The sequence below is a fragment of the Notechis scutatus genome, chromosome 3 (genome assembly GCF_049901735.1).
Source record: "Notechis scutatus isolate UNSWTSFEM ecotype Mainland chromosome 3, rNotScu1.2, whole genome shotgun sequence".
Lineage (NCBI taxonomy): Eukaryota > Metazoa > Chordata > Lepidosauria > Squamata > Elapidae > Notechis > Notechis scutatus.
Genome location: NC_142011.1, coordinates 139,384,078 through 139,397,107, shown reverse-complemented (window position 1 = coordinate 139,397,107; position 13,030 = coordinate 139,384,078). Strand labels below are relative to the sequence as shown.

The 13,030-nt window shown below is 39.9% G+C and overlaps 1 protein-coding gene and 1 long non-coding RNA gene across 4 annotated transcripts in view; one reads left to right on the top strand and one right to left on the bottom strand.

Moving 5' to 3' along the window:
* PXDC1 (PX domain containing 1) overlaps positions 1–13,030 on the top strand; it is a 103,066-nt gene that overhangs the window by 86,708 nt on the left and 3,328 nt on the right. The window contains exon 5 of one of the 2 annotated variants that reach the window (XM_087961238.1): positions 4,871–4,960. The exons of the other annotated variant lie outside the window; for it this stretch is intronic. Coding sequence (XP_087817364.1) covers positions 4,871–4,946 — 76 coding nt within the window. The 3' untranslated portion in view covers positions 4,947–4,960. Of the gene's footprint in view, positions 1–4,870; positions 4,961–13,030 lie in introns of those variants that run through there. 2 annotated transcript variants of the gene reach the window in all.
* LOC148131411 (uncharacterized) overlaps positions 7,170–13,030 on the bottom strand; it is a 46,116-nt gene continuing 40,255 nt past the window's right edge. For both annotated transcript variants that reach the window (XR_015748794.1, XR_015748793.1), the window contains exon 4: positions 7,170–7,973. This is a non-coding gene — a long non-coding RNA (uncharacterized LOC148131411). The remainder of the gene's footprint in view (positions 7,974–13,030) is intronic.

The following is a 13,030-nucleotide window of genomic DNA, read 5'->3' as shown; positions in this document are numbered from 1 at the left end:
ACATTTGATGAGCTCACTTTTTTATTTGCTCATGGCTGGTAGTGTTGAAGGAAAGATTTGAAATATGTATGTATATATGTATGTATGTGTATGCATGTACATGTATGTACATACACACATACATGCACATTCACATATATACTGTATAGACATGAAGGTAACAGACAGACAGATAGACACAGACACAGAAAGACACACACAGAGAGAGAGAGACAATAGTTGCTTATATTCCTACATTTCTCAGCGGCCCACATGGATTAACAATATGAATAGTCTGTATAGACATGAAGGTAACAGACAGACAGATAGACAAAGACACAGAAAGACACAGACACACATAGAGAGAGAGAGAGAGAATAGTTGTTTACATTCCTACATTTCTCAGCGGCCCACATGGATTAGAACAATCTGAATAGTCTGTATAGACATGAAGGTAACAGACAGACAGATAGACACAGACACAGAAAGACACACACACACACACACACTCACACACAGAATACTTGCTTACATTCCTACATTTCTCAGCAGCCCACGTGGATTAGAACAATCTGAATTATCTTGTGTCTGCCTCTGTATTATCTCTTTGTGGAAGTTGGTGATAGTGGAGAGGAAGAAAAATTCACAATATGAATCCAGACATTTTTGTTAATGGAAGTTACTAACACTGCCATTTTAAAAATTACCTACCCAGACCTTCAAACTTTACACCTTTGCCTTTCAATCTGTAAAGTTATATCAAAGAGCATAATGCATGACTACATATTATGCACAGTTTATTCTTTTATATCTGCAATGGAAATTCAAGTGGCTTGTAAATTAGATTTGAACCCCTAGCTTGCCTAGGATTGTGTAACATGGTTGGGATAAAAGTGAAATTTGATATGTTTGTGGCATTCTAGGGGCAAAACGTGCCAACACTGACCACCACTGTTCTTATCATTAGCAATGAAAATTGTGTGCAGCGTGGGTCCAATTAGGGCTGATAACAAGTCTATATGTCTCCTCTGATAAATGTTATCCCAATGCCTCAATTAGGCAACACCAAGATATTATCTATAGACTTATTTGGTAAACAACCAAGTTACTAAGGATGATCACGAATGGAAAATAAAATGAACATACATTAAGAAAGAAATTGAAGGAGGTATATATTGTGTGTTTGTGAAATAAAGAGAAAGAGGGAAAAGGTAACAGAGCAGAGGTGTGGTATTCAGCAGGTCCTGACCGGTTCTGGAGAACTGGTAGCGGAAATTTTGAGTAGTTTGGAGAACCAGCCAATATCACCTCTGACTGGCCCCGCCCCCATCTATTCTCTGCCTCCCAGCCTCCCAGCTGATCGGCTGGGTCTTCTTTTGTTGCCCTGCACAGGAGAACAGAGCTGGAAAGCAGGTTAGTGGGGTGGGGAAGGAACGGGATTTTGCGTAACCTTCCCCCAGGAGTGTGGAGGGAATGAAGATTTTACAGTATCCTTCCCCTGCCATGCCCACCATGCCACACCCACCAAGCTATGCCACACCCACCAAGCCGTGCCCCACAAATGTTGAATTGAAGATTTGTTGCTGAGTATGCCAAGAGCAGTATATGATTGAATGAGAATAAATGAAATGCTTAGAGAACAGTTCAACAATGAGTCAGAATTTAAGAATGGTGTTTGTGTCCTCTTGGCTATTTAATGTATTTATGAAAAAATAGCCAAAGAATGCTTGTGGTAACCTTAGAGGAATCACAGTCGGAGGTGTACAATAATAAATGAAATTGTAAATAATGCAATATTGTTGATGAGAATTCAAAGAGCTTTGGAGCAAGGGTGAAAATTAATGTATAAAAGATCAAAGAAGTTTTATCTGATAGAGAAAGTGAACAAAAGATATGTTGTAACTTTGTAAATTTCCTGCTTCTTTCTTTTCTTTTTTTGTTCACAGACTCAGCAAGCTAGATTTATGTTGTTTAATTTATTGCCTGACTCCACAGCTGGCTTCACTCCAGCTCCTTCAAATCTAATATCATCTGTAGATCACATGACTTGCCATATGGTAAAATATGGAAAGTACATCATCATCATAGCCACGGGCATCTATCTATATTATTGCTAGTGTACAGTCTTGAAAACAAAGGTTTGTTGGAAAAATATTGCGATTGAAAAACCAACCTTTTTGATAATGGAAAAAGAAATTTCATGTACATGTAGGGCTATTGTCATAGATGCCAAGAAAATTAAATAATGTGACCTTTTTTCCATTTATCCCCCTTTCCAAGTGTTTGGATCTTCAGGTATCTATCAGCCCTGTGTGTAAAAAAGAGCATAAAAAGGAAATTCCACTTGTCCCAATTAAAAGAAATTATAATAATACACACTATCCCCCAAACATAGCTTAGGTCAGTGGTCCCCAACCTTTTTTATGCCGCGGCCCGGTACCGGCATCAGCTGGGCGCCGCCATCTTGTTTTGATGAAAAAGTGCTTCAGGTGAGCTTTCTACCCGGAAAAGCTCACCGGAAGCACTTTTTCATCAAAACAAGATGGTGGCACCCAGCAAACCAGCGGCCCGGTAGGATTTGTTCCACGGACCGGTACCGGTCCGCGGACCGGTGGTTGGGGACCCTTGGCTTAGGTAGGAAAAGCCTGCCTAAACGGGAAGGTTTTCAACATCTTCTTGATGACAGAACAGAGGAGATAAGTTTGACTTGTGGTCAAAGAGCCTCAGAATGTGGGAGTATTACAGAGAAGGCCTGTTTTTACTCTTGACTGTGTGCAGATGGACAAGGGGCATGATGGCTTAGTGGTTAAAGACACTGAGCTTGTGCAGTTGGGGTTCAAGACCCAAGTACTGCATGATGGGGTGAGCTCCCATTACTCATCCCAGCTTCTGTTCACCTAGCAGTTCAAAACATGCCAATGCAAGTAGATTAATAGGTACCATTTTGGTGGGAAGGTAACAGCATTCCGTGTATCTTGACGCATAGTCATGCTGGCCACAAGACCATGGAAGTATCTTCAGACAACGATAGCTCCCTTGGCTAAGAAAAGATGAGCAGTGCCCCTTAAGAGTCAGACAGGGGAAACCTTTATCTTACCTTATGTGCAGATGGAGGGCATGGATGTAACTTGCAAAGGAACTATGAAACATTTTTCTATGTTGCATTTCAATCTACAAATATATCGATTATATTGGAATATCAAGTCTTCTGACAATTCATCACCATGGAGAATACCAACAGACCACTTGGATATTCTTCTGATATTAACTTCACAGATTGGTTTCTTTTTATTGATTTAAGTTTAGAGAATGGCCCCTTTACAACTGCAGCTGTCCCTGTCTCCCATAGAGATGATAAAAGACAAGCAGGCATGCAATGCAGACTTTGGCAAAATTTGATAATAAATTACAGCTTCCGATCACAAGAAATTGGATAACTTCAATTATTGTTCATTTTTATCACTAGATTTCTGTTACAATAAGATGCTCACAAAGTCGTTCTGGCAAGTCACTATTATATTTCTTGACCAGAAGTTCTCTAGATGGCTACAATTCTTTATCAGTTGCTGACATCTTGTAAATTACTGAGTGATGTCTGGAGCAGATCTGCAGCTTTATTTAAGTCAGTTTTAGAGTAGCTAAAATGTTGAATTGCAGGTGTTGGGCTCCAATGTGTTCATGAGGAAATATAGTTAAAAAGAAAGAAAGGGTGGGATTTCTTTATTCAATATTTCAGAACTCTAACTTCTGTTAACTCTGTTCTTCTTTCCAAGATGAATGACCTCTTTGGCACCTTATGGATATCTCTAAAGTGGAAATGAATCGGCCTTAGAAACCTGTGAGGTCATTTTCTTGCACCTACATACAAAATTTTACACTTGGGCTAAGAGACCATATATAAAGCCATTTTTAATAACCCTGTGAAAGATAAAATCATTCCATAACTCCAGAGAATATTTACACATTTGGAAGAACTGGTGTAGCATCATTAGAGCAGTGAGGAACCTCATGAAAATGTATAGTGTTTGGTTGTTACTCTTTACCTTGGACACCACTATATTGTACACTTCAATCATTGTTGCAGCTTCAGCAGAGTCTCGGGTTAGCAATTTTGACTTGGCTGATCTAGATTCTGAGCCAGTGTGTCCTGTGCAGTGGGCATTTCATTACTCACAATACCACTTTTTAAGGGAAGCCAGCCATGTATACCAATCACTCACTGATTTGCTTTGTCCATAATTGGAAAAGCCAAATGCCTGGGAAAAGAATTTGCCTAAAGTTGGAGAATAACAAAGATATTTTTGTTGGACTTGCACATCATCTGTGCTTATGATCGTATAGCAAGATTTTCAAAAGCTTATCAATATCCTTTGGAAATGAACCAGATGGCTGACCTGGTCCATTTAAAATAATAAAATACCTTTTACCAGTCTTCAGGTTTTCAGTAAAATGAAGCCTGTCAGTGGAAAAACGACAACAAAAGGCCAAAATGTCATAAGAATGGCTGTCTTAGCTCCTTCATTGAATGAAACATTCTCTTTTTTGATGAATAATTGTGTGTGCATTCAGCTGATCTCTGTGACTCATTCTTTGCCCTGTAGGAAGTCTAGACAGGACAAGATCAACTTCCTTTGGATTGTGTGCTTAATTTTCTTCCTGACTGCTACATATTATGGTCTTTGTGACCAGTGCTATTACAGCTTGAAGAAATGGGGAGCAATCACTTGCTGTATTGGAGACTTCTGGTCCATATTGTCTAATAGTAACTGCTCAGAGTTAAGTAGCTAGTTGTTGACCTACCTGTGGCTGATTATCAAGGTATCTTCAGGGTTTGTTCAAAAAGGCAAGATGGCTGCTCCAATGTGTAACTGAAGTTCCACCTGTTTTTTAGGTGGATTGCTAACCTGGAACCAGGTGGGATGAGAAATTTCACTTTACCTGACTGTAATAAAAGCACATCGACATAAAAGCACATGTGAAGGTAGGACAATAAAAGCACATGTGAAGGTAGGACAAAAATCTTACAAATTCTTAGTGCTTCCTTTTCCTGTGCTTTTCTTACCGTGTTTCTCCAACAATACGACCTCCACCAATAGGAAGACCCAGCATGTTTTCTAGGCATAAAATGAAATTAAGCCCCTCCCCCCCAAATTTAGGCCTATTTTAAAACATGCAAAATGGGGGAAGGGTGGGAGGACTTGCCGTTAGGAGCGCCCCGTGGGCAGCAATTCCTCGCCACCAGCTGCTCCTAATGGGCGATCATGGCAGAGCACGGAAAGCTCCCTACTCCTGCCAAGCACCTTTGTGGCAGACCCAAGACCTTCAGCACCCGCCGCTGTTGATTTCCCTTCTGTCCATGCCGCTGCCGCGTTTGGAGCTGCCACTTCCACATTTGGAGCACCACTGCTATTTGGAGCACCGCTGCCATTTGGAGCTGCCGCTTCTGCATTTGGAGCTGCCGCTGCGTTTGGAGCTGCCGCTTCCACGTTTGGAGTGCTGCCGCTGTTTGGAGCACTGCTGCTGTTTGGAGCTGCCGCTTCCACATTTGGAGCTGCCGCCGCGTTTGGAGCTGCCGCTTCCGCGTTTGGAACCCCACCGCTGTTTGGAGCACTGCCGCTGTTTGGAGCACCACCGCCATTTGGAGCGCCACCGCCACTCCAAACATGGCAGCAGCTCCAAACGTGGAAGTGGCAGCTCCAAACATGACGGTGGTGCTCCAAATGGCAGCGGCACTCCAAATGGCAGCGGCACACCAAACACGGAAGCGGCAGCTCCAAAAGTGGCGGTGGAATGGGCAGAAGGGAAAGCAACAGCAGCGGGTGCCAAAGGTCTTGGGTCTGCAGCAAAGATGTTTGGTGGGAGTAGGGAGCTCTCTGCGCTTCGCCATGATCACCTGTTAGGAGCAGCTGGTGGCGAGACTGCCCGCGGGCGCTCTAGATGAGGATGCAAGGGGGGGAATTAAGTCACCCCTGAAAAGACGGCCTAGCCATTTTTTGGGGGCTCAAAAAAATATAAGACCTGGCCTTATTTTATGAAAAACACGGTAGCTTTTGTTTATTTGCATCAACGTAAAGTTTTACACTTCTCATCATGCTACCTGACATTTTCTTTTAAGCTTAGCTCATTTGTGTCTCCTCAGTTCTGGTTGTTTTTAACTTTGAGGTGTGGGTGTGGAATTCAAATTTCAGAACTGTGAAGGACGTTCAATTGTATTACTTTGCCCCAGTATTCAGAGCACAGCTAATACCTTAATGCATTGTGCTATTATAGCTAACTGTGGGGCTATTCAACAAATTGTGCCTTAATATGATATGGGAAACCACGGTTGTTTTTAGTATCTACCCTTGTCATTTCTATCAGATGCAGTTAAAATGATTAGAAGGTAGGGAAACAGTAAAATTCATTTGATAGAAGATTGCCCAGCAACAGTGTTTATTCTTTAAACTCTACTGAAATTGAAAATAAATTAGACAAAGTTGAGATTCTATCCATTTCCATATAATAGCTCTTGAAAAACTGTACAGAACGGAACCAAATTTGAAACGGTGGGAGAAGCTGGCATAAGCATGATTGAAAATAAGCCAGAATCAACTGGGGACTGAGATGAAATCCTTCATGCATTGCCTATGGGAGAAGCAGTGGGCTGGCCACTTGGAATGCCAGCAATAGCACTTAGACTTACATATCACTTCACCGTGCTTTATAGCCCTCTCTAAGCAGTTTACAGAGTCAGTATATTGCCCCCAGCAATCTGGGTCTTAATTTTATCGACCTTGGAAAGGTGGAAGGCTGAGCTGGTCAGGATCGAACTGATGTAAGTAGGCAGAATTGGCCAGCAATACTGCATTCTAACCACTGCGCCACCATGGCTCTGGTACCAACTTCTTGATTTCAACCCCTCCCCCCATTCATTATCCAGTGTTGAGCATATGCAGCCTATTCTGTGTTGTTCAGTGTGCACATAGACAAAAACATTCAGAGCATCCCATGGGAAAAGCAGGACTACATACACATGTTGCTTTGTTGCATTGGACAAAATACAAACATCAGGTTTGGGCAACTACTGGTTGAATTGAATTCCAAAAGCTTCTTTATGCATCTCTAACTTATTTACGGTATCATTAAAAGATATATACAATCCTAGATTCTGTCTTTTTAAATTAATTTTTTTATTTTATTTATACAAACATTCCATCTTTCATTTGAACAGTGTGTCATCTGGGTATAAATATCTTGTGCAATAACCATTATAGTTTATACATAGTCATTGCTTAGCTTTAATACTCTGTTCTTACTTAATACTAATCTGCATCATACATCTGATTCCCCATCTTAACATTTTTAATTCTTACCACATATTTGCTATTTTACGCTAGTCTTCTTTAATTTCTAACTTCTATATTTGGTTTCCAACCATTGAGAAAATAAATCCCATTATCATATAATATCCAATTTGTTCAATCCTAGATTCTGTCTAAACATGGCTTCTAATCTTCTATCCATGCTATTTGAAACAAGTAGCTTTGAAACGAGATGGGTGGCAAATGTATTTATATAAATAAAAACAAACAAAAAATATTCTCAATATACACACTCTTGTATAAACTGACCTCTTTGTTATTGGCCTATCCACCTCTCTTTTGTAGCAAGCCTCTCTGACCAAATGAATGCAGCCTGTCTGGCATAGCTTTTGCCTTATGAGAGATTTGATTAATTGTTTTGCAGTTTGCCTGCTACAATGAAAAGAAAAAGATTATGACAGATTTCTCCAGTTGTAACAGATGAACAGAGAGTTATACTCAGAGAACTTTAATGAGGTCTGCTTTATATCCCAGGGGTGCCCAGATGACTTTTTTAAAAAACTAATTTGACAGGTTCAAACTCTATTCCTAGTGCACTGAGAAAGCTGTTTGTATTACACACTCGGTGGTCTCCTTTTGCCCTTCAAAACAAAATCAACACTTCTGCGGGTGTGATAGATTGTCATTCTGGTCCTAAGAAGGAATGAACAAAAGGTTAAGGAGGAAGAAGTTCAATAAAAATTACTCAGTCCTAGGAAAACAGAATGCATGAGAATGAAAAAAAAATAAAACTCAAAAGAATCCAACCTTGATTTGTTTGATATAAGGTAAAGAAAAACTGGCAAGTTTTAAAAATTCTGTTGTGATACATTGCAACATAAAAAGCATTCTTATAGGCCATCTTGGTCTTGGGTCCAAATAAAATGCTGTACCAGGACTGTTTTGCCTTATTCACTTGCCTTGTGGGGGGGAAAAATACATTCAAATTGTTGTGGTTAGCCGGCAGCAGGTACGGATGGCTGAGGAGAGTGAGGACTTGGATGAGGGGCCAGAACCATTAGGGAGTGGACTGCTGCCTTACAGAGATTGTGGGGACTGGCAGCAGTGATGAGGAGGTTCCCGAGGAGCCTGTGCCAAGTGCGCATGCATGCAGGATTGCTCGCAGAAAAGGCCAGCTGCAACAGCATGGGCGACTCGGGAATAAGGCTACAAGGTAATGGCCCCTCCTTCAAGAAGATAAAAGGCAGCTGTGAAGCGAACATTCTTTGCAGGAAGCAAAGACGTTTTGAAACTCAGCCTTGTGGACATTACAGTTAGTATTTGAAGACTCTTGTGTTGTGAAATATTTCTTATCTGTGATTCTTGGCAGTCTTGCACAAAGGTTTGTGCTTATCAAAGTTAATTAGTTTGCAGCAGCCTTTTAACCAGTTTCTGTTCCCTTTAGTTATTGTTTGTCTTATTGGAAAAGGGTTTGGGTCAGAACACAAACCAAAACCTAAAACAATGATGAAAAATAGATCATCTCATGCTAGCTTCTAGATGAAATATCTACAGGTAGTCCTTGACTTACAACAGTTTGTTTAATGACCATTTGAAGTTGCAACATCACTCAAAAAAGTGACATGACCATTTTGCACACCATCATTACAGCATCCTCATGGTCACATGATCAAAATTCAGATGCTTGGCAACTGACTCATACTTATGACTGTTGTAGTGCCTGAGGATCATGTGATTGATCAGCTTTCTCAACCTTCTGTAACAAGCAAAGTCAATGGGAAAGCCAGATTTACTTAACAACTGTGTTACTGATTTAACAGGTTCAGTGAGTCACTTAACAACTGTGGCAAGGAAGGTCGTAAAATGGGGGCAAAACTCACTTAACAAATGTCTCACATTAACAGGAGATACTTTGGGCTCAGTTGTGGTTGTAAGTCAAGGACTACGTGTATTTACAATCAAGAAAATCCAGTAGTGGATTTACATAATATGTTTGTGATGTCAACCAGCCTTAGGCACTTGGAATTGGGAAGAAACATGTAGAGCAGGGTACAGTACAAGTCACTGATGAACAAAGACATTAATCAAGTGTCATAATGCTCTTTATGTTGCTTCTCATTTAAAGAATTAGAAAAATAGAATGTGAGTGAACTGGAGAGAAAGAGTTGCTTTATTTTTAATTTGACGGAGATGGATATTTAATTGCTGCTGTTTCCAAGTTGATTTATATCTGCACTGACCTGACGAAGGCCAATGCAGTGGCTTTTAAAATTTGTTGCTGACAAATAATCTTGTTTAGATCCAAATGTACTTAAATGCAGTTTAGATTGTGTTAACATGATATTTATTTATTTATTTATTTATTTATTTATTTGATTTGCCAATTGTTTACAAGATAATAAGTATAAATGTATACATAGTTGTGAATACATGAAATGGTTACATACAAGAAAATAAAAGAATAGGAGAAACAATAGGACAGGGACGGTAGGCACGTTGGTGCGCTTATGCACGCCCCTACAGACCTCTTAGGAAAGGGGTGAGGTCAATAGTAGACAGTCTAAGGTTAAAGTTTTTGGGGTTTGGGGAAGAAACTACAGAGTCGGGTAGAGTATTCCAGACATTGACCACTCTATTGCTGAAGTCGTATTTCCTGCAATCAAGTTTGGTGCGGTTTACTTTGAGTTTGTATCTATTGTGTGCTCTTGTGTTGTTATGGTTGAAGCTGAAGTATTCATTGACAGGTAGGACATTGCAATGTATGATTTTGTATACCATGCTTAAGTCAGACCGAAGACGGCGTAATTCAAGGTTTTCAAGTTCTAGAATTTCAAGTCTGGTGGCATAAGGTATTCTACAGCGAGTAGAGGAGTGGAGAACTCTTCTTGTGAAATATTTCTGGACTTTCTCAATTGTGCTAATATCAGATACGTAGTGTGGATTCCAGACTGATGAACTGTATTCGAGTATTGGTCTAGCAAATGTTTTGTATGCTCTGGTTAGTAGTGTGATATTACCAGAGAAAAAGCTACGTAGGATTAGGTTAACAACTCTTAATGCCTTTTTGGCTATGTAGTTGCAGTGTGCTCTAGCACTTAGATCATTAGAGGTGAGTATTCCAAGGTCCTTTACAGAGCTTGGGTCATCAACAAGATCTTGACTATTCAGCTTGTATTTTATTTTTCTGATTTTTTTGCCAATATGTAAGACAGAGCATTTATTTGTTGAGATTTGAAGTTGCCATTTGTTTGACCATTCGGATACATAGTCAAGATCTTTTTGAAGGGTAGCAGTATTGTCTGTGGTATTGAACAGCTTTACATCATCAGCGAAGAGAACGCAATTGCTCTTAATATGATCACAGAGGTCGTTTATGTAGAGTATGAAGAGAGTTGGTCCTAGAACACTGCCTTGGGGAACACCACTATTGACAGGTACTGGATTTGATAGGACGCTCCCGATTTTGACCATTTGTTGTCTGTTTGACAGGAATGCTTCTATCCAGTTATTCAGTTGTCCAGAGATACCATAGGATTTTATTTTTAGGAGTAGTTTGTCGTGTACCACTGAATCAAAGGCTTTACAGAAGTCTATGTAGATTGCGTCTATTGTTTTGCCCTGGTCAAGTTGTGTCGTCCATATGTTTTTGCAGTGTAAGAGTTGCAGATTACAGGATAGTTTTTTCCTGAAACCAAATTGTTTATTGGAGAGTAGGTTATTTGTCTCTAAGTGAAGGATGATGGATTGGTTAATAATTGATTCCATGACTTTACAGGTGACGAGCATAAGGAGATTGGCCTGTAGTTTTCAACTAGGCTTGGGTCTCCCTTTTGAAGATGGGGATGACTGTGGCTTGTGACCATAGGTTAGGCAAGGAGCTGGTTCTGAAAGATTTTTCAAAGATTATGCTTAGAGGTTTGGCTATGGCAGAGGATAGCTTTCTTAAGAAGTAGGCACATATTCCGTCCGGTCCAATAGATAGAGATGGTTTTAGGTTGCGTATTGCTTTTTCAACATTGTCTTCTGTGAAATCGATATGTATTAGATCATTGTTGTTATCTGTGGTACGGCTAGGAAATATTGGGCATGATCCATTGCTGTTTACAAATACTGAGCCGAAGAATGTGTTAAAGAGGTTGGCTTTAATGGTGTCGTCGTTGCAGTCTTTACCATCAGGTCCTATCAAGGGAGGGATGGACCTTGAGTCTTTTAGTTTGTTGTTTACAAAATTGTAAAAAGCGCGGGTGGAATTGGTGGAATCCCTGTTGATAATGTGATAAGTCTCCTAAGTACATTGTAGTCCTTTTCAGGCTTATTCACTGAAGACAGATGGACTCCTAGTGAGATCCCTTGTACTGAATCAGCCTCTTGCTACCACATTTTAAAGTCTGCGTACCCAGTGTTGTGATCACAGCACCTTTATGTTCATTAGGCTCCCGCGCATGCTTTTATTTTTTTAGATTAAAAATAACAAATGGAAAGAAAAAAAGCTGTAACAAAAAGCACCCCACATCCTGCTTCTATTACCACAAAATCTTCTACATAGATTTTAACCATCTGAGTTATTATGCGGTATACTGTTTCAAATCAGTGTGAATGATGCTTTAATTTATAGGACGTAAGAGGATAAATCCTTGCTCTCGGGGAATTTCAATCAAAAGTTCAAGACCGAGGAAAAACCATAAAAGCAGGGAAGGGAGACAGGAAAGGGAAATAATATGTAAAGTTCAAGATGTGGTTGGAATTTCTGTAAGGAAATCAATAAAGAACAAAATCTAATTAGGTGCATGCTTGCATATATTTTGTACACACAAATGCATTTATCTATTAGAAAGCTTGATAACAGGCTCAATATTATTAATATTTACTACAAAGTGATTGATTATGTCCCATCAAGTCATTTTTGACTCCTAATGACCACATCGATAGATTTTCTTCATGAACTGCAAAGCAGGAATGCTAATTATTACGACTACTAGTACATTCAAATTATTTGTTCTGCTATATCAACACTTATGACAGCAAGAAAGTTGGACTCTGCAAAACCAAAGGAACCATAAAAACTCTATTAACTTTGATCACAATCTCTTCAAAATTATGTAATGTTTAGATCAGCTTTTCAATTTGTACTAAACAATTTTATGAGCATTTGGCCTGTTCGAAGAGGTTGAAAATGCTATATTTGCTGTCAGTTAAAAATAATAATAAATCCAGTTCTCATCTGCAAAATGGCTGCCTTGGCCTGTTTTTATGGTAGAACAAGTCGAACCCTTTCAGATAGTCCTCAACCTATGACCATAAGTGGGGCCAGAATTTCCGTTGTTAAACGATATGGATAAGTGAGTCAGGTCCATGTTTATGACATCTTTTGCCACAATCATTAAGTGAATCACACAGTGATTGAATGTGGCTTCCCCCATTGACTTTGATAGCAATAGCAATAGCACTTAGACTTATATACAGCGGTTTACAGAATCTGCATATTGCCCCCAACCATTTTACCCACCTTGGAAGGATGGAAGGCTGAGTCAATTTTGAGCCTGGTGGGATTCGATCTGCCAAATTGCAGTAGAAGTAGCTTGCAGTATTTCACTCTAACCACTGCGCCACCAAGCCTCTTAATGTTGATGTTGGAACCTCCCTGGGAACATCACAAATGACCCCAGCATGTTGGAAAATCATAAATACATGCTAGTTGACAAGCACCCAAATTTTGATCACATGACCACAGGGGTGCTGCAATGATGATA